The 20,974-nt window shown below is 38.1% G+C and overlaps 3 protein-coding genes across 4 annotated transcripts in view; all 3 read right to left on the bottom strand.

The window, feature by feature from the left end:
• LOC124119850 overlaps positions 1-19,348 on the bottom strand; it is a 33,467-nt gene extending 14,119 nt beyond the window's left edge. Inside the window, exons 1-5 of one of the 2 annotated variants that reach the window (XM_046482508.2) lie at positions 19,214-19,314; positions 18,050-18,197; positions 16,967-17,082; positions 16,688-16,763; positions 14,081-14,271 (exon numbers count right to left, since the gene is read on the bottom strand). In XM_046482508.2, the coding sequence (XP_046338464.2) occupies positions 14,166-14,271; positions 16,688-16,763; positions 16,967-17,082; positions 18,050-18,197; positions 19,214-19,256 (489 nt within the window). In that variant the 5' untranslated portion in view covers positions 19,257-19,314 and the 3' untranslated portion in view covers positions 14,081-14,165. Of the gene's footprint in view, positions 1-14,080; positions 14,272-16,687; positions 16,764-16,966; positions 17,083-18,049; positions 18,198-19,213 lie in introns of those variants that run through there. The other variant, XM_048390864.1, reaches the window with a different exon arrangement.
• Positions 1,117-4,896, bottom strand: LOC124119833. The gene is made up of 5 exons (XM_046482483.1): positions 4,781-4,896; positions 3,734-3,881; positions 2,655-2,770; positions 2,376-2,451; positions 1,117-1,307 (listed from the first exon to the last, which is right to left on the bottom strand). The coding sequence occupies exons 1-5, from the start codon at positions 4,821-4,823 to the stop codon at positions 1,202-1,204; spliced, it is 489 nt and encodes a 162-aa protein (XP_046338439.1). The 5' UTR covers positions 4,824-4,896; the 3' UTR covers positions 1,117-1,201.
• On the bottom strand, positions 7,359-11,585 carry LOC124119847. The gene is made up of 5 exons (XM_048390862.1): positions 11,476-11,585; positions 10,378-10,525; positions 9,358-9,476; positions 9,079-9,154; positions 7,359-7,555 (listed from the first exon to the last, which is right to left on the bottom strand). Exons 1-5 carry the CDS (start codon positions 11,516-11,518, stop codon positions 7,444-7,446), a joined length of 498 nt encoding a protein of 165 aa, XP_048246819.1. The 5' UTR covers positions 11,519-11,585; the 3' UTR covers positions 7,359-7,443.
• Positions 19,349-20,974: the final 1,626 nt, after the last annotated feature.

Below are 20,974 nucleotides of genomic sequence, written 5' to 3'. Positions count from 1 at the left end.
CAACCCTTACTTTGCACCCATAGACTTCCAACCGTATGTGGATACTTTATATTTCAACGCTTCCTTCAAAGCCAGTGATATTGTGGTTATGGAACACAATGAGTGGCTTCGATATTTCAACATTGCCTTTGACTGTTTGACAACGTCTTACCACAATATGTTCTAGCTTGCCTTTCAAACCTTTGATTGGGACGTGTGTCTTGAATATCTTTCAACTTTACCATTTTAATCAGGTGACGATAACAACGATAAAACTGTCAATACCATTTATAAATAAACGAAATGATGGTAGTGCTGCAGACATATTTAATGTAAAATAAAACCTCCTGTTCCATGTTGGACCAATAGTTTTTAAATGGTTTATTGGCATATACATCTAACCAACCAGATCCAACGAACCAAACATTCCTGTAGGCAGAATATACATATGTAGTAAAGAGGTATGCATATCTGCTGCCAAAGTGTGCAACGCGTTAATGTTTAGTTTTGTAATCGTCGGACGTATTGTTATGATGTAGTAGTAGTAGTAGTAGTAGTAGTAGTAGTAGTAGCAGCAGTAGTAGTAGTTGTAGTAGTAGTAGTAGTAGTAGTAGTAGTAGTTAGTGTTCTTTGACTGATCTACGCATCTTCCCGAAATGAACACATAATATCTAATATCAAAGTATTGGTATCACTGTCTTTTGTTAAATTATACTGAGTATGTTGATGGTCTTAATAAGACTGTAACAAACGGGAGAGGACTTGAATACACTACATAAGACTTTGTGTATGAACATTACATAGAATTTTCAAGCTCAAGTCATAAGTTTGCTAAATGCTACTTGGACAATACAGAGCATGAAAGAAGCATGACAACAGGACTTCTGATGTTGGCATGGGCCTTGACCCTTATGATATTACGCATGCGCACGGACAGTGTCTAAAACGCGAGAAAATGAATTGTCGCATTCTCGCGATTTCGTGTTTTTGTGGCCTAATTTGACAAGTCCAGATTGCGGGATTGCGAGATTTTGCATCATGTCCAAATGTCGCATTCTCGCGTAGTCGACATTTGACAAAAAGTGCTATGTACCAGAAACACAGGCATGCTACTAGAATGCTAAAGAAACGATGGTCGAAATTCAGACTCATTTATTAAGATTCAAACATAACATGATGTTTTGCTCCACTTTTATCGGAAGGTGTGTTTGCATGGATACGTCTAAGGAAAAACACCCAAAATCAGCTGCCGGAAGATGGCGCCAGTGGTGTTGGTGCACTTTCTGAGATTGCTCACATTTTGGTCAGCACACTCAGCAAAAGCACGCCTGAAACAGAATAAACATATTTAGTAAATAATAACATGTATATTGTACATCTTGTTGCCAAATATGGCACTCGCGTTAATGGAGAGATTTGATTCATATATTGCAATTATCTCGTCACAAGTGTCTTTTTTATTATAATAATAAAGGTGCAAATTTGTTATTTAGGTCAACTTGGGGGAGGAAAACCGGAAGTGAGGCAGGTCTTAGATGATGTTTCCACTGCGAAGAGAAATATTTTGCTTGGTCCAACAAATGTACCCCGAATGCCTGTCTCAAAGATTTACCATTACCCTTAATACTAAGAAGGAAGGTCTTTCTTTATATTCACACATATCTCACACAAATGGCATTAAGACCATGTGAAATCTAAAAACTCAGCGGATTGGCTTGAATTATTTACTCTCAGAAAACAACAAAGTTCAATCATGTCCGATTATTTAATTGTTTAACTTAGTACACCACTATCCCAACTTCAGGAAATACTTAATACCTTGATCAATAGGGCATTTGTGACTAGTGAGTGAGTGAGTTGGGTTTAACGCAGCTTTTGACAGAATTGCAATTATATCACGGGAAGTCAGCTTAGTTTTGGAGGAAAGCCCAAAGTGATTCAGGTAATACTATGGTGCTGACAACCTAGGAACATAATCGAAGGAACATAATCGAACTCACAATCGTAGGTTTCTTGTGTGCCCAAGGGACGTAAAAGCATACTCACTCACATACTCATATATATATAGGGGCATTGTGTCGATGCTGTTAGTAACACAAACACTGGGACCATCACACTTGGGGAACCTGCTTACAGTTAGAGCTGCCCCGTCATTTTGTGACAAAGGGAATCCTATTTCACCTATTATGATTTCACCTGTAGATGTACACAATAAACAGTTCACCTATCCATGTATGTTATAATTCGGCTTCAAGATGTGCGCATTGTATAGTCTATCAATCCATATGTTTTATCTAGACATCTAGATGTACAGAAGGTATAGTTAATCTGCCTGTTTAAGTTGTCTTAAGGTATTATTCAGTAGATGTCAATGGACACTTGTACAGTCACCCTACCTGTCTTGTTGTGAACATGAAACAACAGTGTCCGGCAATTCTTCACTGGTCCAACATGACGCCTCTCCTTCGATTTCTGTAAGATTTGATGAATTCAACACATAGCATCTGATAATTTTTTATGAAGGTCTTGTAAAGTTAAACACATCTGCCATAATAAATCGTAGTAATCTTGGATAGCATTGTCAATTAATTTAAGGAATCAACATGTCACTCAAGGTGGTACACGGGCTAACATTTCAGAAGCAGCTGCTCATAGAAAACTGGACATGCGTATACCTGGTTTGTGGCTACAGAAGGTATTGAGGGCAATGTTCAGATGTTCAACTCTGAAATGTGATCTTCTCAAATACCCTGATCGTTGGCATTCATCTGCCATTGTCAATGTCTGCTGGCTGGAAAGAGAAAATATTTATTTCAAGTCTTTCTGCCTAACATTCGAATTATATTCTGAAGGTAGAATGTAAGTCGTTGGTAATTCAGTTAATGTGTATGTGTGCCAACCTCTTCATTATCAATGCTGCGGTGGTTCGGTGAAAATAATAACAGCTTTATCAATATGGCACATTAAATAATAGTTAGTAAGAAGTTGTCATATTTATTAAATGACTCTTGTAACTTTACCCGACTTCTACTATGTAAGCATATAACATACGGATGGGATTGTATGGTTACGCTTAATGAGTGTAATGGTTGCTCGAACTACCGATGCATGGCAATTGTTCATGTCTCCATGGCAGTACAAAGGTGGCAAATTCAAATATCAAGAGTAGACATTAATAACACTCTAGGCTATCGGAGAGTTACGATATGCATAATTACTGAAAGTGGACTGATATCCTTGTTAGAACACCTTTTCAGCAATCCACTGGACCTTGGAATGATTTTCATGACAGTAAATATGATAAATCAGTGTTTTTAAGCCTACTGATTGCTGAGTAGTTTTTAATATTGGCTAATATTATGCACAACCACCAGTAGCTAAAGTGATGCCGTAAATCCTGCTGGGGTATCATGCAGGAAGCCGAGGTACTGTAAGTCCCCATGATCCCCAGCGAGGTGGCCTAGCTTTGGTTACCAGTGGCCATTAGCCCGTGTTTTAAAAATGTATGCATGATATTGTTATGTTCAAATATGTTTCGTAAATTGTTTTTAAATATAACTTTGCATAAATGACTCAATTGTAAACTTATAAATTTGGTCTCGTCGCAATATGGCTGGAATAATGCCGATGCGACGTTAAATTTTAACTCACTCACTCACTCACTCGTCAGAGGTTGACGATTACTTTCTCTGAAAGGAAACAGCTTAACAATTATTGTTTTTAAAAGCTTTTATTAGCGAATTACGATACTTACCTGCAATCAAGGCTCAGTCTGCCATCTTCGATAAGATTGCTAAACCTTGGTCTAAACATGATCCCCAATATTTGTGCATAAACGTTCTGACATGCACTAGATGTAGCTGGTACAATCTCTCTTCTCGTAGGCCACTCAAGACCGGACACTGGAAGGTTACACAGAGAAGGATATAATTGTCAGCGAAGGTAATATTGCCGTAATAGTCTTTACCAAGACTTCAATATAATGTGGTATGTATCGCATAATTTTGCTCGTGGTAAAATACATGATAGGAAACTTGAATAAAAGCGACAAAAACCTTTCCGTATTCAAAAAAAAGTCTCGATTGTACGATTCCGACGTTATGGTGAGCATGAATTGATGAATCCATATCAACTAGTGATTAAATGCTGTTGTAGTGGATTTATTATATATGAAGAGAAAAGTATGAGGTGTTATGTACGGGGATTTAATATATCAACAAAAAGTCCCCCTTTCACGTTGAAGCGATGTATTGTATTATTTCTTCTGGCAATACATTCTTCGACATAATATTAATATAATAATAATAATAATAATAATAATTATAATAATAACTTTTATGAATTTGGAGAAGCAGGCCTTTAACCATTTTATACTCATATGTCAATGTGTCGTATTGCTGCTATTACAATATTATTGAGAAAGATGTTATTAAGCATCCCAAAAGACTTATTATCAATATTGTACATCAGTTAAGAATTGTTTTAGATCCAACCAAAAGTTGTTGACAATTATGCATTCTCGAGAAACACAGCAAGTTGTAACACATATATGTCAACTAGCGTCCACACAAAGTGACCACATCGACGGAATCATTGCATGTGATACTAAACGCCGCTTTTAACAGTTTTCTGTTATAGACCAGTGTAATGAGGTAGCGTGGTAAGGATTATGATGAGGATGTATCTGGGATTTAAATCAACGATCATTATGTGCCGGCTGGCATGCTTATGGTATGCAACTCGTTTCGTTAGTCTGTCATGTATACATACTGAAACATGCTACAGTATAATGGTTACCTACCAGATGAGAGGAGAACAGCAGCAACAAACATCACAAACTTCATCCTGGCAGCATGCAGTCGATGTGAACGATGTCACAGAACATCCCAGGTTTTTATATAAGAAGTATTCAGAAAAGATAATGGTTTTTCCAATTTGTTTCAATTGCAAGAGTAATCATCCTTCCAAGTCATGTGTCAACTGAAAAGGTTACGAGGAATTCCGTGAACTGAATTATACGCCCACAATTATTCGACTTTCCAATAAATCTGTATAACTACTTAATTTGATGGAACAATAGGGAGAGACATTCGAGTGAGACATTAACATTTCAAAGGGGCGTGAACACCCAACTGACTACTGCTAAATATCCCCATGGAATTTCGAAGAAGAATAGGTTGTCAACAGTGATGGGCCTTGACCTGAATTTCATATTGCAATTTGATTGCAATAATGATTCATGTATTGCGATATGTACCACAATATATTGCATTTTAGCAGTAATTTGTTGAACATGAATAACCCCCACCCCCATTCCCTGCACATTTTTGACATCTTTGTATTCTGTGGGATGTTGCTATGGTCACAAAACATGCGTAAAGACACATTATATAGAGGAAACTAGTCGCAAAACAATTCGCCTTTTCGATCAAAGAAAACCGTAGCTAATTTCCTTTATTTTCATAATTGAATTCGATTTGTCACTGTGGTTAAATGCCGCACTCAGCAATATTCCAGCTATATGACGGCGGTCTGTAAATAATCGAGACTGAACCAGACAATCCAGTGATTGACATCATGAGCATCGATCCACGCAATTGGGATACAATGACATGCACAACCAAGTCAGCGAGCCTGACCACCCGATCCCGTTAGTCGCCTCGTGTGAAGATATGCAGTATTTTCCAAACATACTGTGATAGTATTCATTAGTATTGTTGTAAGAGGTGGTTCTCGCAAGAGGCGACTAACGATTTCGGGTGGTCAGACTCGCTGACTTGGTTGATGCATGTCATCGTATCCCTGTTTTCCTGATAGCAGATCGAGACTTGGCACATTGCCTTAAATACATAATGTCAGTGATAATACATACCAGTCGAAACTGATGACTAAACCTTTAACGCGCGTTGTTTTATATTCACTTCGAGTAGTTAGTTTTATAGCAGTCCGACATTTTTTGCCATTTGAAATTGTGAATAGTGGCATTAAATATAATATATTTAGGCACCTTAATCAGTTGTTGATCACTCTTCATATTAATGCACTAGCTAAGTACCTGTCCTGAAGAACTCATTCATATTTCAACTCTCCCTTGAAATCCCCTGACAACGAGGCACATCTTTTTATACTTCAACTCTCCCTTTGAGCCGATGACAAGCAACGAGATTTGCAAATGTACAAGTATTTCAATTCTTCCATTAAACCATATAATGATGTGAGAACGAATGTCCTTTTATATTTTGAATATCCTTTGGACCCCAGTGACGGTTAGACACTGATCATCAACTGTGTATCATTCAACCCTTACTTTGCACCCACAGACTTCCAACCGTATGTGGATACTTTATATTTCAACGCTTCCTTCAAAGCCAGTGATATTGTGGTTATGGAACACAATGAGTGGCTTCGATATTTCAACATTGCCTTTGACTGTTTGACAACGTCTTTCCATAATCTGTTCTAGCTTGCCTTTCAAACCTTTGATTGGGACGTGTGTCTTGAATATCTTTCAACTTTACCATTTAATCAGGTGACGATAACAACGATAAAACTGTCAATACCATTTATAAATAAACGAAATGATGGTAGTGCTGCAGACATATTTAATGTAAAATAAAACCTCCTGTTCCATGTTGTTTTGGACCAATTGTTTTAAAATGGTTTATTGGCATATACATCTAACCAACCATATCCAACGAACCAAACATTCCTGTAGGCAGAATATACATATGTAGTAAACAAGTATGCATATCTGCTGCCAAAGTGTGCCACGCGTTAATGTTTAGTTTTGTAATCGTCGGACGTATTGTTATGATGTAGTAGTAGTAGTAGTAGTAGTAGTAGTAGTAATAGTAGTAGTAGTAGTAGTAGTAGTAGAAGTAGTAGTAGTAGTAGTAGTAGTAGTAGTAGTAGTAGTAGTTAGTGATCTTTGACTGATCTACGAATCTTCCCGAAATGAACACATAACATCTAATATCAAAGTATTGGTATCACTGTCTTTTGTTAAATTATACTGAGTATGTTGATGGTCTTAATAAGACTGTAACAAACGGGAGAGGACTTGAATACACTACATAAGACTTTGTGTATGAACATTACATAGAATTTTCAAGCTCAAGTCATAAGTTTGCTAAATGCTACTTGGACAATAAAGAGCATGAAAGAGGCATGACAACAGGACTTCTGATGTGGGCGAAAATGAATTGTCGCATTCTCGCGATTTCGTGTTTTTGTAGCCTAATTTGACAAGTCCAGATTGCGGGATTGCGAGATTTTGCATCATGTCCAAATGTCGCATTCTCGTGTTGTCGACATTTGACAAAAAGTGCTATGTACCAGAAACACAGGCATGCTACTAGAATGCTAAAGAAACGATGGTCGAAATTCAGACTCATTTATTAAGATTCAAACATAACATGATGTTTTGCTCCACTTTTATCGGAAGGTGTGTTTGCATGGATACGTCTAAGGAAAAATATCCAAAATCAGTTGCCGGAAGATGGCGCCAGTAGTGTTGGTACACTCTCTGAGATTGCTCACATTTTGGTCAGCACACTCAGCAATTGCAAAAGCACGCCTGAAACAGAATAAAGATATTTAGTAAATAATTACATGTATATTGTACATCTTGTTGCCAAATATGGCACTCGCGTTAATGGAGAGATTTGATTCATATATTGCAATTATCTCATCGCAAGTGTCTTTTTTATAATAATCAAGGTTATTAAGGTCAATATGCCTGCCGTAAAAGGAGACTATGCTTGTCGTAAGAGGGGACTAACGGGATCGGGTGGTCAGGCTCGCTGACTTGGTTGATGCATGTCATCGTATTCCAATTTGGTGGATCGATGCTCATGATATCAATCACTGGGTTGTCTGGTTCAGTCTCGATTATTTACAGACCGCCTTCATATAGCTGGAATATTGCTGAGTGCGGCGTTTAACAATAAACCAACCAACTACAGTAAGTCACTGTTGACATACTTGCTGGAAGCTGATATATTGGTCTTAAAGTCAAACGAAAGTTCATCAGTTGGTGGTGTGTTTTTTGCCAGTTGTTCTATTCACCCACAATTGAAGCATTAATGCAGGTGCAGCCTGTACAGTCTCCGTGCATAATTTCACTTTGTAACTACAAATTTAATTAGTATCTCTTCATGTACTAGTTGGAGATTCGTCATAACGACATTTATTTCTTTGTTTAACGCCACACTCAGCAATACCCCAGCTATGGAGTATATTATTCTGTGAAGGACCACAAATCGGAAGGATAATTTCACCGTCCATATAGTCATTCTACTTCAAATTCCAAAGACCTAATTATCAATTTTGATATCTTTTGATGGGGTAATTGTGCGTTACCGCACGTGCCCTGACGTTTATGCATGACACCGGACTGACGTCTTGGAAAAATCCAGTAAGTTTACGTGCATCACGAATGCATTTACAAATGATCCATGGAAGTTGTCTACATTTCATGAAAGTATTGGACACTTCAAGGGGCCATATGTCCGTACAGACACCGCATATCGTCACACATCCACATAGCGACACTGTGTACATGTCAGTTAGAATTAATTCCTTGTGATGAAATACGAGGTAATTGAAGTCACACAGATACGTGCCGAATGTATTTATCGTCTGAATCCCCGGTACCTACGGCCAATACTCCTTGTATTAAAAGGTCACTTTCTGTCGTCTTCATCGTCATTTATACTTAGAAGGTGAATTCTTCCTCGAAGATTATTCTTCTCCAGAAGTTACAGACGCTACTTTGCACAGACAGGCATTTATGACGGAACCGATCGCAGATCGAAAACGCATGTTTTTCACAATATAACGCAGAACGGCCGTCATTTTGAGAGAAAGGGAATCCTATTTCACCTCTTATGATTTCACCTGTAGATGTACACAATAAACAGTTCACCTATCCATGTATGTTATAATTCGGATTCAAGATGTACGCATTGTATAGTCTATCAATCCATATGTTTTATCTAGACATCTAGATGTACAGAAGGTATAGTTAATCTACATGACTAAGTTGTCTTAAGTTATTTATTCAGTAGATGCCAATGGACACTTGTACAGTCACCCTACCTGTCTTGTTGTGCACATGAAACAACAGTGTCCGGCAATTCTTCACTGGTCCAACATGACGCCTCTCCTTCGATTTCTGTAAGATTTGATGAATTCAACACATAGCATCCGATAGTTATTGATGAAGGTCTTGTAAAGTTAAACACATCTGCCATAGTAAATCGTGGTAATCTTGGATAGCATTGTCAATTAATTTAAGGAATCAACATGTCACTCAAGGTGGTACACGGGCTAACATTTCAGAAGCAGCTGCTCTTAGAAAGGTGGACATGCGTATACCTGGTTTGTGGTTACAGAAGGTATTGAGGGCAATGTTCAGATGTTTATTTGTGAAACGTGATCTTCTCACAGACCCTGAAAATCGTTGGCATTCATCTGCTCTTGTCAGCGTCTTTTGGCTGCAAAGAGAAAATATAATATATTCTGAAGGTAGAATGTAAGTCGTTGGTAATTCAGTTAATTTGTATGTGTGCCAACCTCTTCATTATCAATGTTGCTGTGGTTCGGTGAAAATAATAACCGCTTTATGAATATGGCACATTAAATAATAGTTAGTAAGAAGTTGTCATATTTACAAAATTTCTCTTGTAACTTTACCCGACTTCTACTATGTAGCATATAACAAACGCATGGGATTGTATGGTTAGGATTAACGAGTGTAATGGTTGCTCGAACTACCGATGCATGGCAATTGTTCATGTCTCCATGGCAGTACAAATATCAAGAATTGACATCAATAACACTCTAGGCTATGGGAGAGTTACGATATTCATCATTACTGAAAGTGGACTGATTTCCTTGTTAGAACAACTTTGTAGCAATCGACTGCACCTTGGAATAATTTTCATGATAGGAAATATCATCAACCAGTGTTTTTAAGCCTACTCATTGCTGAGTATTTTTAATATTGGCTAGTATCGTGCACAACCACCAGTAGCTAAAGTGATGGGTGCTGGGGTATCATGCAGGAAACGGAGGTAGTGTAAGTCCCCATGATCCCCAGCGAGGTGGCCTAGCTTTGGTTACCGGTGGCCATTAGCCGTGTTTTAAAAATGTATACATGATATTGTTATGCTCAAATATGTTTCATAAATTGTTTTTAAATGTAACTTTGCATAAATGACTCAATTGTACACTTATTAACTTGGTGTCGTCGCAATATGGCTGGAATAATGCCGATGCGACGTTAATTTTAACTCACTCACTCACTCGTCAGAGGTTGACGATTACTTTCTCTGAAAGGAAACAGCTTAACAATTATTGTTTAAAAATATTTCATTAGCGAATTACGATACTAACCTGCAATCAAGGCTCAGTCTGCCATCTTCGATAAGATTGCTAAACCTTGGTCTAAACATGATCCCAAATATTTGTGCATAAACGTTCTGACATGCACTAGATGTATCCGGTACAATCTCTCTCCTCGTAGGCCACTCAAGACCGGACACTGGAAGGTTACACAGAGAAGGATATAATTGTCAACGAAGGTAATAGTGCCGTAATAGTCTTTACCAAGACTTCAATATAATGTAGTATGTATCGCACAATTTTGCTGGTGGTAAAATACATGATAGGAAACTTGAATAAAAGCGACAAAAACCTTTCCGTATTAAAAAAAAGAGTCTCGATTGTGCGATTCCGACGATTTCACGAGCATGTGATGATGAATACATATCAACTAGTGATTAAATGCTGTTGTAGTGGATTTATTATATATGAAGATAAAAGTATGAGTGGTTATGTACGGGGATTTAATATATCAGCAAAAAGTCCCAATTTCACGTTGAAGCGATGTATTGTATTATTTCTGGCAATACATTCTTCAACACAACACAACACAACACAACACAACACAACACAACACAACACAACACACAACACAACACAACACAACACAACAACATAATATAATAACTTTTATGAATTCGGAGTAGCAGGCCTTTAACCATTTTATACTCATATGTCAATGTGCCGTTTTGCTGCTATTACAATATTATTAAGAAAGATGTTATTAAGAATCCCAAAAGAATTTCTTTCTTAGTAAATTGATCAATATTGTACATCAGTTAAGAATTGTTTTAGATCCAACCAAAAGTTGTTGACAATTATGCATTCTCGAGAAACACAGTAAGTTGTGACACATATATGTCAACTTGCGTCCACACAAAGTGACCACATCGACGGAATCATTGCATGTAATGTTAAACGCCGCTTTTAACAGTTTTCTGTTATATACCAGTGTAATGAGGTAGCGTGGTAAGGATTATAATGAGGATGTATCTGGGATTTAAATCAACGATCATTATGTGCTGGCTGGCATGCTTATGGTATGCAATTCGTTTCGTTAGTCTGTCATGTATACATACTGAAACATGCTACAATATAATGGTTACCTACCACATGAGAGGAGAGCAGTAGCAACACACATCACAAACTTCATCCTGGCAGCATGCAGTCGATGTGCTCGATGTCACAGAACATCCCAGGTTTTTATATAAGAAGTATTCAGAAAAGATAATGATTTTTCCAATTTGTTTCAATTGCAAGGGTAATTAATCATCCTTCCAAGTCATTTGTCAACTGAAAAGGTTACGAGGAATTCAGTAAACTGAATAATACGTCCACAATTATTCGACTTTCCTATAAATCTGTATAACGACTTAATTTGATGGAACAACAGGGCGAGACATTCAAGTGAGACATTAACATTTCACAGGGGCGTGAACACCCAACTGACTACTGCTAAATATCCCCATGGAATTTCGAAGAAGAATAGGTTGTCAACAGTGATGGGCCTTGACCTGAATTTCATATTGCAATTTGATTGCAATAATGATTCATGTATTGCGATATGTACCACAATATATCGCATTTTAGCAGTAATTTGTTGAACATGACTACCACCCCCCCACCCCCCCACCCCCCCCCACCCCACCCACCACCATCCAAAAAAACCTGCACATTTTTTACATCTTTGTATTCTGTTGGATGTTGCTATGGTCACAAAACATGCGTAAAGACACATTATATAGAGGAAACTAGTCGCCAAACAATTCGCCTTTTCGATCAAAGAAAACCGTTCCTTTATTTTCATAATTGAATTCGATTTGTCACATATCACATGCTTGTGTAAAGTTTTCTATCAGGTGTTTTTGTTTGTTTGTTGTTAAACGCCGCACTCAGCAATATTCCAGCTGTATGACGGCGGTATGTAAATAATCGAGACTGGACAAGACAATCCAGTGATTGACATCATGAGCATCGATCCACGCAATTGGGATACAATGATATGCATAAACCAAGTCAGCGAGCCTGACCACCCGATCCCGTTAGTCGCCTCGTGTGAAGATATGCAGGATGTTGGAAAAACACAATATACCGGTATTTTCCAAACATACTGTGATAGTATTCATTAGTATTGTCGTAACAGGTGGTTGTCGCAAGAGGCGGCTAACGGGATCAGGTGGTCAGACTCGCTGACTCGGTTGATGCATGTCATCCTATCCCTGTTTTCCTGACATCAGATCGAGACTTGGCACATTGCCTTAAATAATGTAATGTCAGCGATAATACATACCAGTCGAAACTGATGACTAAACCTTCAACGCGCGTTGTTTTATATTCACTTCGAGTAGTTAGTTTTATAGCAGTCCGACATTTTTTGGCTATTTGAAATTGTGAAAAGTACCTGTTCTGAAGAACGCATTCATATTTCAACTCTCCCTTGAAATCCCCTGACAACTAGGCACATCCTTTTATACTTCTCTCTCCCTTTGAGCCGATGACAAGCAACGATATTCGCAAATGTACAAGTATTTCAATTCTTCCATTAAACCATATAATGATGTGAGAATGAATGTCCTTTTATATTTTGAATATCCTTTGGACCCCAGTGACGGTTAGACACTGATCATCAACTGTGTATCATTCAACCCTTACTTTGCACCCATAGACTTCCAACCGTATGTGGATACTTTATATTTCAACGCTTCCTTCAAAGCCAGTGATATTGTGGTTATGGAACACAATGAGTGGCTTCGATATTTCAACATTGCCTTTGACTGTTTGACAACGTCTTACCAGAATCTGTTCTAGCTTGCCTTTGAAACCTTTGATTGGGACGTGAGTCTTGAATATCTTTCATCTTTACCATTTAATCAGGTGACGATAACAACGATAAAACTGTCAATACCATTTATAAATAAACGAAATGATGGTAGTGCTGCAGACATATTTAATGTAAAATAAAACCTCCTGTTCCATGTTTTTTTGGACCAACAGTTTTAAACTGGTTTATTGGCATATACATCTAACAAACCAGATCCAACGAACCAAACATTCCTGTAGGCAGAATATACATATGTAGTAAACAAGTATGGATATCTGGTGCCAAAGTGTGCCACGCGTTAATGTTTAGTTTTGTAATCGTCGGACTTATTGTTATGATGTAGTAGTAGTAGTAGTAGTAGTAGTAGTAGTAGTAGTAGTAGTAGTAGTAGTAGTAGTAGTAGTAAGTGTTCTTTGACTGATGTACGCATCTTCCCGAAATGAACACATAATATCTAATACAAAGTATTGGTATCACTGTCTTTTGTTAAATTATACTGAGTATGTTGATGGTCTTAATAAGACGGACTTGAATACACTACATAAGACTTTGTGTATGAACATTACATAGAATTTTCAAGCTCAAGTCATAAGTTTGCTAAATGCTACTTGGACAATAAAGAGCATGAAAGAGGCATGACTTCTGATGTTGGCATGCGTCTTGACCCTTATGATATTACGCATGCGCACGGGCAGTGTCTAAAACGCGAGAAAATGAATTGTCGCATTCTCGCGATTTCGTGTTTTGTGGCCTAATTTGACAAGTCCAGATTGCGGGATTGCGAGATTTTGCATCATGTCCAAATGTCACATTCTCGCGTTGTCGACATTTGACAAAAAGTGCTATGTACCAGAAACACAGGCATGCTACTAGAATGCTAAAGAAACGATGGTCGAAATTCAGACTCATTTATTAAGATTCAAACATAACATGATGTTTTGCTCCACTTTTATCGGAGGGTGTGTTTGCATGGATACGTCTAACGAAAAACACCCAAAATCAGCTGCCGGAAGATGGCGCCAGTGGTGTTGGTGCACTTTCTGAGATTGCTCACATTTTGGTCAGCACACTCAGCAAAAGCACGACTGAAACAGAATAAACATATTTAGTAAATAATAACATGTATATTGTACATCTTGTCGCCAAATATGGCACTCGCGTTAATGGAGAGATTTGATTCATATATTGCAATTATCTCGTCACAAGTGTCTTTTTGATTATAATAATAAAGGTGCAAATTTGTTATTTAGGTCAACTTAAGGGAGGAAAACCGGAAGTGAGGCAGGTCTTAGATGATGTTTCCACTACGAAGAGAAATATTTTGCTTGGTCCAACAAATGTACCCCCGAATGCATGTTTTAAAGATTTACCATTACCCTTAATGCTAAGAAGGAAAGGTCTTTCTTGATATTCACAAATATCTCAGACAAATGGCATTAAGACCATGTGAAATCTTAAAACTCAGCGGATTGGCTTGAATTATTTACTCTCAGAAAACAACAAAGTTCAATCATGTCAGAACATTGTTTAACTTAGTACACCACTATCCCAACTTCAGGACATACTTAATACCTTGATCAATAGGGCATTTGTCACTAGTGAGTGAGTGAGTTGGGTTTAACGCAACTTTTAACAGAATTGCAATTATATCACGGGAAGTCAGCTTAGTGTTGGTGAAAGCCCAAAGTGATTCAGGTAATACTATGGTGCTGACAACCTAGGAACATAATCGAAGGAACATCATCGAACTCACAATCGTAGGTCTCGTGTGTGCCCAAGGGACGCAATTCTGCACAGCGAATCGCGGCGCCTAAGACGACTAGGACACACACCCCCGACCCATCTTAACATTTGGCCGTATAATAAGTGCAAATTTTATATATTTAGACCCAACCCGCCGTGATATTTCTGGGATATTGCTAAAAGTGGCGTAAAAGCATACTCACTCACATACTCATATATATATATATATATATATATATATATATATATATATATATATATATAGGGGCATTGTGTCGATGCTGTTAGTAACACCAACACTGGGACCATCACACTTGGGGAACCTGCTTACAGTTAGAGCTGCCCCGTCAAGATCCGGGGTAGAATTGGTCTTCAGCAACCCATGCTTGTCGTAAAAGGAGACTATGCTTGTCGTAAGAGGGGACTAACGGGATCGGGTGGTCAGGCTCGCTGACGTGGTTGATGCATGTCATCGTATTCCAATTGCGTGGATCGATGCTCATGATATCAATCAGTGGGTTGTCTGGTTCTGACTCGATTATTTACAGACCGCCGTCATAAAGCTGGAATATTGCTGAGTGCGGCGTAAAACAACAAACAAACCAACCAACTACAGTAAGTCACTGTTTAGATACTTGCTGGAAGCTGATATATTGGTCTTAAAGTCAAACGAAAGTCCATCAGTTGGTGGTGTGTTTTTTTGCCAGTTGTTCTATTCACTCACAATTGAAGCATTAATGCAGGTGCAACCTGTACAGTCTCCGTGCATAATTTCACTTTGTAACTACAAATTAAATTAGTATCTCTTCATGCACTAGTTAGGAGATTCATCATAACCATATTTATTTCTTTGTTTAACGCCACACTCAGCAATACCCCAGCTACTGAGTATTTTATTCTGTGAAGGACCACAAATCGGAAGGATAATTTCAGCGTCAGTATAGCCATTCTACTGAAAATTCCAAAGGCCTAATTATCAATTTAGATATCTTTTGATAGGGTAATTGTGCGTTACCGCACGTGCCCTGAAGTTTATGCCTGACACCGGACTGATGTCTTGCAAAGATCCAGTAAGTTCACGTGCATCACGAATGCATTTACGAATTGTCCATGGCAGTCGTCTACATTTCATGAAAGTATTGGACACTTCAAGGGGCCATATGTCCGTACAGACACCACATATCGTCACACATCCACACAGCGACACTGTGTACATGTCAGTTAGAATTAATTCCTTGTGATGAAATACGAGGTAATTGAAGTCGCACAGAAACGTTCCGAATGTATCTATCGTCTGAACTTCCGGTACCTACGGTCAATACTCCTTGCATTGAAATGTCAATTTCTGTCGTCTTCATCGTCATTTATTCTTAGAAAGGTGAATTCTTCCTCGAATATTATTCTTCACCAGAACCTACAGACGACACTGTGCACAGACAGGCATTTATGACGGAACCGATCGCAGATCGAAAACGCATGTTTTTCACACTATAACGCAGAACGGCCGTCATTTTGTGACAAAGGGAATCCTATTTCACCTCTTATCATTTCACCTGTAGATGTACACAATAAACAGTTCACCTATCCATGTATGCTATAATTCGGATTCAAGATGTACGTACGCATTGTATAGTCTATCAATCCATATGTTTTATCTAGACATCTAGATGTACAGAAGGTATAGTTAATCTACATGACTAAGTTGTCTTAAGTTATTTATTCAGTAGATGCCAATGGACACTTGTACAGTCACCCTACCTGTCTTGTTGTGCACATGAAACAACAGTCTCCGACAATTCTTCACTGGTCCAACATGACGCCTCTCCCTCGATTTCTGTAAGATTTGATGAATTCAACACATAGCATCCGATAGTTATTGATGAAGGTCTTGTAAAGTTAAACACATCTGCCATAGTAAATCGTAGTAATCTTGGATAGCATTGTCAATTAATTTAAGGAATCAACATGTCACTCAAGGTGGTACACGGGCTAACATTTCAGAAGCAGCTGCTCTTAGAAAGGTGGACATGCGTATACCTGGTTTGTGGTTACAGAAGGTATTGAGGGAAATGTTCAGATATCCAACTCTGAAATATGTGCTTCTCACAGACTCAGATCGTTGGCATTCATCTGCTTTTGTCAATGTCTGCTGGCTGGAAAGAGAAAATATTTATTGCAAGTCTTTCTGCCTAACATTCGAATTATATTCTGAAGGTAGAATGTAGGTCGTTGGTAATTCAGTTAATTTGTATGTGTGCCAACCTCTTCATTATCAATGCTGCGGTAGTTCGGTGAACATAATAACAGCTTTGTCAATATGGCACATTAAATAATAGTTAGTAAGAAGTTGTCATATTTACAAAATGACTCTTGTAACTTTACCCGACTTCTACTATGTAAGCATATCACATACGTATGGGATTGTATGGTTAGGATTAACGAGTGTAATGGTTGCAGTGTAATAGTTGCTCGAACTAACGATGCATAGCAATTGTTCATGTCTCCATGGCAGTACAAAGGTGGCAAATTCAAATATCAATAGTTGACATCAATAACACTCTAGGCTATGGGAGAGTTACGATAAACACAATTACTGAAAGTAGACTGATATCCTTGTTAGAACAACTTTTCAGCCATCGACTAGACCTTGGAATGATTTTCATGATAGGAAATATCATCAACCAGTGTTTTTAAGCCTACTAATTGGTGAATATTTTTTATGATTGGCTGGTATTATGCACAACCATCAGTAGCTAAAGTGATGACGTAAATCCTGCTGGGGTATTATGAAGGAAGCCGAGGTACTGTAAGTCCTCATGATCCCCAGCGAGGTGGCCTAGCTTTGGTTACCGATGGACATTAGCCCGTGTTTTAAAAATGTATGCATGATATTGTTATGCTCAAATATGTTTCATAAATTGTTTTTAAATGTAACTTTTCATAACGACTAAACTTGTTAACTTGGTCTCGCCGCAATATGGCTGGAATAATGCCGATGCGACGTTAAATTTTAACTCACTCACTAACTCGTCAGAGGTTGACGATTACTTTCTCTGAAAGGAAACAGCTTAAAAATTAATTATTTTAAAATATTTTATTAGCTAATTACGATATACTAACCTGCAATCAAGGCTCAGTCTGCCATCTTGGATAAGATTGCTAAACCTTGGTCTTACCATGATCCCAGATATTTGTGCATAAACGTTCTGACATGCACTAGATGTAGCTGGTGCAATCTCTCTCCTCGTAGGCCACTCAAGACCGGACACTGGAAGGTCACACAGAGAAGGATATAATTGTCAGCGAAGGTAATATTGCCGTAATAGTCTTTACCAAGACTTCAATATAATGTAGTATGAATCGCACAATTTTGCTTGAATAAAAGCGACAAAAACCTTTCCGTATTCCAAAATAAGTCTATATCGTACGATTCCGGCGATATGGTGAGCATGTGTTGATGAATCAATATCAACTAGTGATTAAACCCTGTTGTAGTGGATTTTTTATATATGAAGATAAAAGTATGTCAATGTGTCGTATTGCTGCTATTACAATATTATTGAGAAAGATGTTATTAAGTATCCCAAAAGACTTATTAATATTGTACATCAGTTAAGAATTGTTTTAGATCAAACCAAAAGTTGTTGACAATTATGCATTTTCGAGAAACACAGCAAGTTGTAACACATATATGTCAACTAGCGTCCACACAAAGTGACCACATCGACGGAATCATTGCATGTGATACTAAACGCCGCTTTTAACAGTTTTCTACCAGTGTAATGAGGTAGCGTGGTGAGGATTATGATGAGGATGTATCTGGGATTTAAATCAACGATCACTGTGTGCTGGCTGGCATGCTTATGGTATGCAACTCGTATGCTGCTATTACAATATTATTGAGAAAGATGTTATTAAGCATCCCAAAAGACTTATTAATATTGTACATCAGTTAAGAATTGTTTTAGATCAAACCAAAAGTTGTTGACAATTATGCATTTTCGAGAAACACAGCAAGTTGTAACACATATATGTCAACTAGCGTCCACACAAAGTGACCACATCGACGGAATCATTGCATGTGATACTAAACGCCGCTTTTAACAGTTTTCTGTTATAGACCAGTGTAATGAGGTAGCGTGGTAAGGATTATGATGACGATTTATCTGGGATTTAAATTTAACGATCATTATGTGCTGGCTGGCATGCTTATGGTATGCAACTCGTTTCGTTAGTCTGCAATGTATACATACTGAAACATGCTACAGTATAACGGTTACCTACCATATGAGAGCAGAACAGCCGCAACACACATCACAAACTTCATCCTGGCAGCATGCAGTCGATGTGCACGATGTCACAGAACATCCCAGGTTTTTATATAAGAAGTATTCAGAAAAGATAATGATTTTTCCAATTTGTTTCAATTGCAAGAGTAATCATCCTTCCAAGTCATTTGTCAACTGAAAAGGTTATGAGGAATTCAGCAAACTGAATAATATGCCCACAATTATTCGACTTTCCTATAAATCTGTATAACGACTTAATTTGATGGAACAATAGGGAGAGACATTCAAGTAAGACATTAACATTTCACAGGGGCGTGAACACCCAACTGACTACTGCTAAATATCCCCATGGAATTTCGAAGAAGAATAGGTTGTCAACAGTGATGGGCCTTGACCTGAATTTCATATTGCAATTTGATTGCAATAATGATTCATGTATTGCGATATGTACCACAATATATCGCATTTTAGCAGTAATTTGTTGACTACCCCCCCCCCCCCCCCCCCCCCCAACCCTGCACATTTTTTACATCTTTGTATTCTGTTGGATGTTGCTATGGTCACAAAACATGCGTAAAAACACATTATATAGAGGAAACTAGTCGCCAAACAATTCGCCTTTTCGATCAAAGAAAACGATTCCTTTATTTTCATAATTGAATTCGATTTGTCACACATCACATTGTTGTGTAAAGTTTTCTATCAGGTGTTTTTGTTTGTTTGTTTGTTGTTAAACGCCGCACTCAGCAATATTCGAGCTATATGACGGCGGTCTGTAAATAATCGAGACTGGACAAGACAATCCAGTGATTGACATCATGAGCATCGATTAACGCAATTGGGATACAATGATATGCATAAACCAAGTCAGCGAGCCTGACCACCCGATCCCGTTAGTCGCCTCGTGTGAAGATATGCAGGATGTTGGAAAAACACAATATACCGGTATTTTCCAAACATACTGTGATAGTATTCATTAGTATTGTCGTAACAGGTGGTTGTCGCAAGAGGCGGCTAACGGGATCAGGTGGTCAGACTCGCTGACTTGGTTGATGTATGTCATCCTATCCCTGTTTTCCTGACATCAGATCGAGACTTGGCACATTGCCTTAAATAATGTAATGTCAGCGATAATACATACCAGTCGAAACTGATGACTAAACCTTTAACGCGCGTTGTTTTATATTCACTTCGAGTAGTTAGTTTTATAGCTGTCCGACATTTTTTGGCCATTTAAAATTGTGAATAGTGGCATTAAATATAATATATTTAGGCCCTATAATCAGTTGTTGATCACTCTTCATATTAATGCACTAGCTAAGTACCTGTTCTGAAGAACTCATTCATATTTCAACTCTCCCTTGAAATCCCCTGACAACGAGGCACATCTCTTTATACTTCAACTCTCCCTTTGAGCCGATGACAAGCAACGAGATTCGCAAATGTACAAGTATTTCAATTCTTCCATTAAACCATATAATGATGTGAGAACGAATGTCCTTTTATATTTTGAATATCCTTTGGGCCCCAGTGACGGTTAGACACTGATCATCAACTGTGTATCATTCAACCCTTACTTTGCACCCATAGACTTCCAACCGTATGTGGATACTTTATATTCCAATGCTTCCTTCAAAGCCAGTGATATTGTGGTTATGGAACACAATGAGTGGCTTCGATATTTCAACATTGCCTTGAAATCTCCTGACAACGAGGCACATCTTTTTATACTTCAACTCTCCCTTTGAGCCGTTGG

Source organism: Haliotis rufescens, unplaced genomic scaffold (genome assembly GCF_023055435.1).
Source record: "Haliotis rufescens isolate VD_foot unplaced genomic scaffold, xgHalRufe1.0.p SCAF_9, whole genome shotgun sequence".
NCBI lineage: Eukaryota > Metazoa > Mollusca > Gastropoda > Lepetellida > Haliotidae > Haliotis > Haliotis rufescens.
Note: the sequence above shows the minus strand (reverse complement) of the source record. Positions and strands in the feature narration are given on the sequence as shown.

Excerpts from the sequence above, each read along its gene's own strand:
- LOC124119833 (XM_046482483.1), bottom strand. The coding sequence starts at position 4,823 with ATGAAGTTTGTGATGTTTGTTGCTGCTGTTCTCCTCTCATCTG. Across the intron at positions 2,771-3,733 it reads AGACTGAGCCTTGATTGCAG|CCAGCAGACATTGACAATGG; the intron begins GTAAGTATCGTA and ends TTCTCTTTCCAG. Across the intron at positions 1,308-2,375 it reads TCATGTTCACAACAAGACAG|GCGTGCTTTTGCTGAGTGTG; the intron begins GTAGGGTGACTG and ends ATTCTGTTTCAG.
- LOC124119847 (XM_048390862.1), bottom strand. The coding sequence starts at position 11,518 with ATGAAGTTTGTGATGTGTGTTGCTACTGCTCTCCTCTCATGTG. Across the intron at positions 10,526-11,475 it reads TACTGCTCTCCTCTCATGTG|TGTCCGGTCTTGAGTGGCCT; the intron begins GTAGGTAACCAT and ends GTAACCTTCCAG. Across the intron at positions 9,477-10,377 it reads AGACTGAGCCTTGATTGCAG|CCAAAAGACGCTGACAAGAG; the intron begins GTTAGTATCGTA and ends TTCTCTTTGCAG.